The 2626-nt window shown below is 45.3% G+C and overlaps 1 protein-coding gene across 1 annotated transcript in view; it reads left to right on the forward strand.

Moving 5' to 3' along the window:
* Positions 1–2626, forward strand: part of LOC310864453 (transmembrane 4 L6 family member 1) — a gene marked incomplete at both ends in the record, with an annotated part of 5961 nt that continues 3335 nt past the window's right edge. Inside the window, 3 exons of the mRNA XM_083773141.1 lie at positions 1–177; positions 1024–1092; positions 2081–2241. Coding sequence (XP_083629267.1) covers positions 1–177; positions 1024–1092; positions 2081–2241 — 407 coding nt within the window. The remainder of the gene's footprint in view (positions 178–1023; positions 1093–2080; positions 2242–2626) is intronic.

Raw genomic sequence — 2626 nt, forward strand, 5'->3', positions numbered from 1 at the left:
ATGTGTGTGTCTGGCTGTGCTCGCTGCGTGGGTCTCTCTCTGGTGCCGCTGTCGCTCGTCTGCATGCTGGCCAACGTCCTCCTCCTACTTCCTGCTCTGGACGGCCACTTCCTGTTGGAGGGCCACGTGACCAGGGAGGCCACCTGGTCCACGGGGATCTGGGCATCTGGATTCCTGGTGTGTGTGTGTGTGTGTGTGTGTGTGTGTGTGTGTGTGTGTGTGTGTGTGTGTGTGTGTGTGTGTGTGTGTGTGTGTGTGTGTGTGTGCGCGTGCGTGCGTGCGTGCGCAAGAGAATGAGTCACTTAAAAGAAAAAAAGGCATATTTGGTGTGAAACTGAATGCATCATCTCAGAATGTTGCAATGCATGACATACGTGTGATGCATGCCAGCCACTCATGATGAAGTGTGTGTGTGTGTGTGTGTGTGTGTGTGTGTGTGTGTGTGTGTGTGTGTGTCCACACCCACAACACCAGAGGGAGTGCAACAAACCATGTACAACCCAGATTCGGCACAAACAAGGGACTAAATTCTTTTCGCTCCTATGCCACCAAAATGTGGAACGCCCTACCAACAGTCATTAAGACATGTGAATCCCTTGACTCCTTCAAAACCGCTCTCAAAGGGCACCTACGGATGGCTGCAATTCGAAACTGGCCTCTGTAAAATCTGAATCCCCCCCCACCCCCCCACCCCATTTTCCCTCACTGTATATTGTATCTTTTCCCTTTTTTGCTTCCCATATGATGAATTTAGCTACATAGAAATGTCTATTTGTATGTCTCTAAATGTTTGTATGTCTTTAAATGTTTTGATGAATTGAACAATGTGGACCCTGTTGTAAACAAGTGTAATGCTTAATTGGGTCGTCCACTCACAGTTGACAGTCTTTGTATTGAGTTTGTGCTTAAAATGTACTGTAAATTCTACAAACTGTTAATAAATATTTCAATCAATCAATCAAAAGTGTGTGCGTGTGCGTGTGCTTGCGCGTGCGTGCGTGTGTGTGTGCGCGTGTTTATCAGGTGCTGGTCGGGTCCAGAGCGTTTGTCTCCAGCAGCACAACGAGAGGCTGCTGTGCTTTTAGAACTGAGGTCAGTAACGACAATTCCAATTACACCTAATGACTAACAGCTGCTGCAACTACACGCAGTCACTACGACTACTAGACTAAGGCACACCTGCTGTACAATGGAGGGTATGCGCATGCATAAAGTGAATGGCAAAAATCGAGTGGCAAAGTGAGTTTAACGTCGTTTAATGCAATCATATTGGACTTTTCTGTGTGGATGTATGGGCTGTCAAGTCCAGAATGTAGTTTTTTGCCACTCAGTTATAGGCGTTCCCGCATAACTTCCTGTTTTGACAGCATCAACAACTACACATGTTAATATAACTAATATAGTAGGCCTACCAGTAACTACTAAAGTAAACTACGCGTAAAACTGCAACTACACTGATGACTTTCTTTTAGCAAGGAATAACGACAGACAATAATACATAGATGGGTGAATAGATAGATAATAGATAACTGGTGTCTTTGTCTATACTGACAATTTAACATTGATTTTACAATATAAATTGGGGGTCTCAGAGATAGAAATGCCATTAAATGGGGTCCTTGAAATTAAACGGGTTGAGAATCACCGTATCTTTTCAAATGGGGGTCCGCGGGTTAACCCATTCTGGGCGGGAACCCCTTTTGGTGTTTTAAGCATTATGTAACTTCTAATTTAGCTATTGAAAAATAGCAGATCTACAAGCTCATAGCGCGGCACAGAGTGGTGCGCTATGAGCTTGTAGGTCTGCTATTTTTGAATAATGAAAATGAAAAGAAAACAACTCTTTGAATATATATTCTTTCAGAGCGAACGTTTTTAACTCAAATCTTTTGCTTCTGAGTGGTTCCTGGAACAACATATTTTCAGATGGGGGTCCGCGGCCAATTACATATTCATTTTTGGGGGTCCTTGACATGAAATATTGATGCAGAAACATGAGGTATTTCAGAAAGTTTAGAAGACATTTTTTTTTATTTCGACGTCGGGCCTAAATGGGTAATAAGTGTTGTGTTGTGTGTAGATGTTGTGCGTGGTGTGTTACTCGTGCGTGTGTATGGCAGCGGCAGGGCTGTGTTGTGTAGTGAGCGCTACAGGCCTGGTCCAGGGACCGCTCTGTCTCTACAACTCCTCGTCCACCCACACCCTCACCTGGGGAACCCCACTCTCACCGACACCCGATGGGTAAGAACACACACACACACACACACACACACACACACACACACACTTCAATTTCAATTCAATTCAATTCAAAGGGATATCCTTCTCCTATCACAGCAACTCACAAATCTTGCTGCTGTGTTTGCACATTGTTGTACTTCGCCCAGCAGATATGGGAGTTTTTTGTCATTGGTCATGTTTTCAAAATCTCTGTGTGTGGTTGTAATCTGTGGGTTAGGAAGTGTAGCTCGGTTTCCACACACATACACACACACACACACACACACACACACACACACACACACACACACACACATACGCAGTGGTGTGAAACAGTGGTTCCCGAAGTGGGGTCCGGGGGGGGGGGGGGGGGTCCTTGAGAGAGTTCCAGGGGGTCCCCCAGCAA

Source organism: Protomyctophum parallelum, assembly GCF_964188405.1.
Source record: "Protomyctophum parallelum genome assembly, chromosome: 9".
NCBI lineage: Eukaryota > Metazoa > Chordata > Actinopteri > Myctophiformes > Myctophidae > Protomyctophum > Protomyctophum parallelum.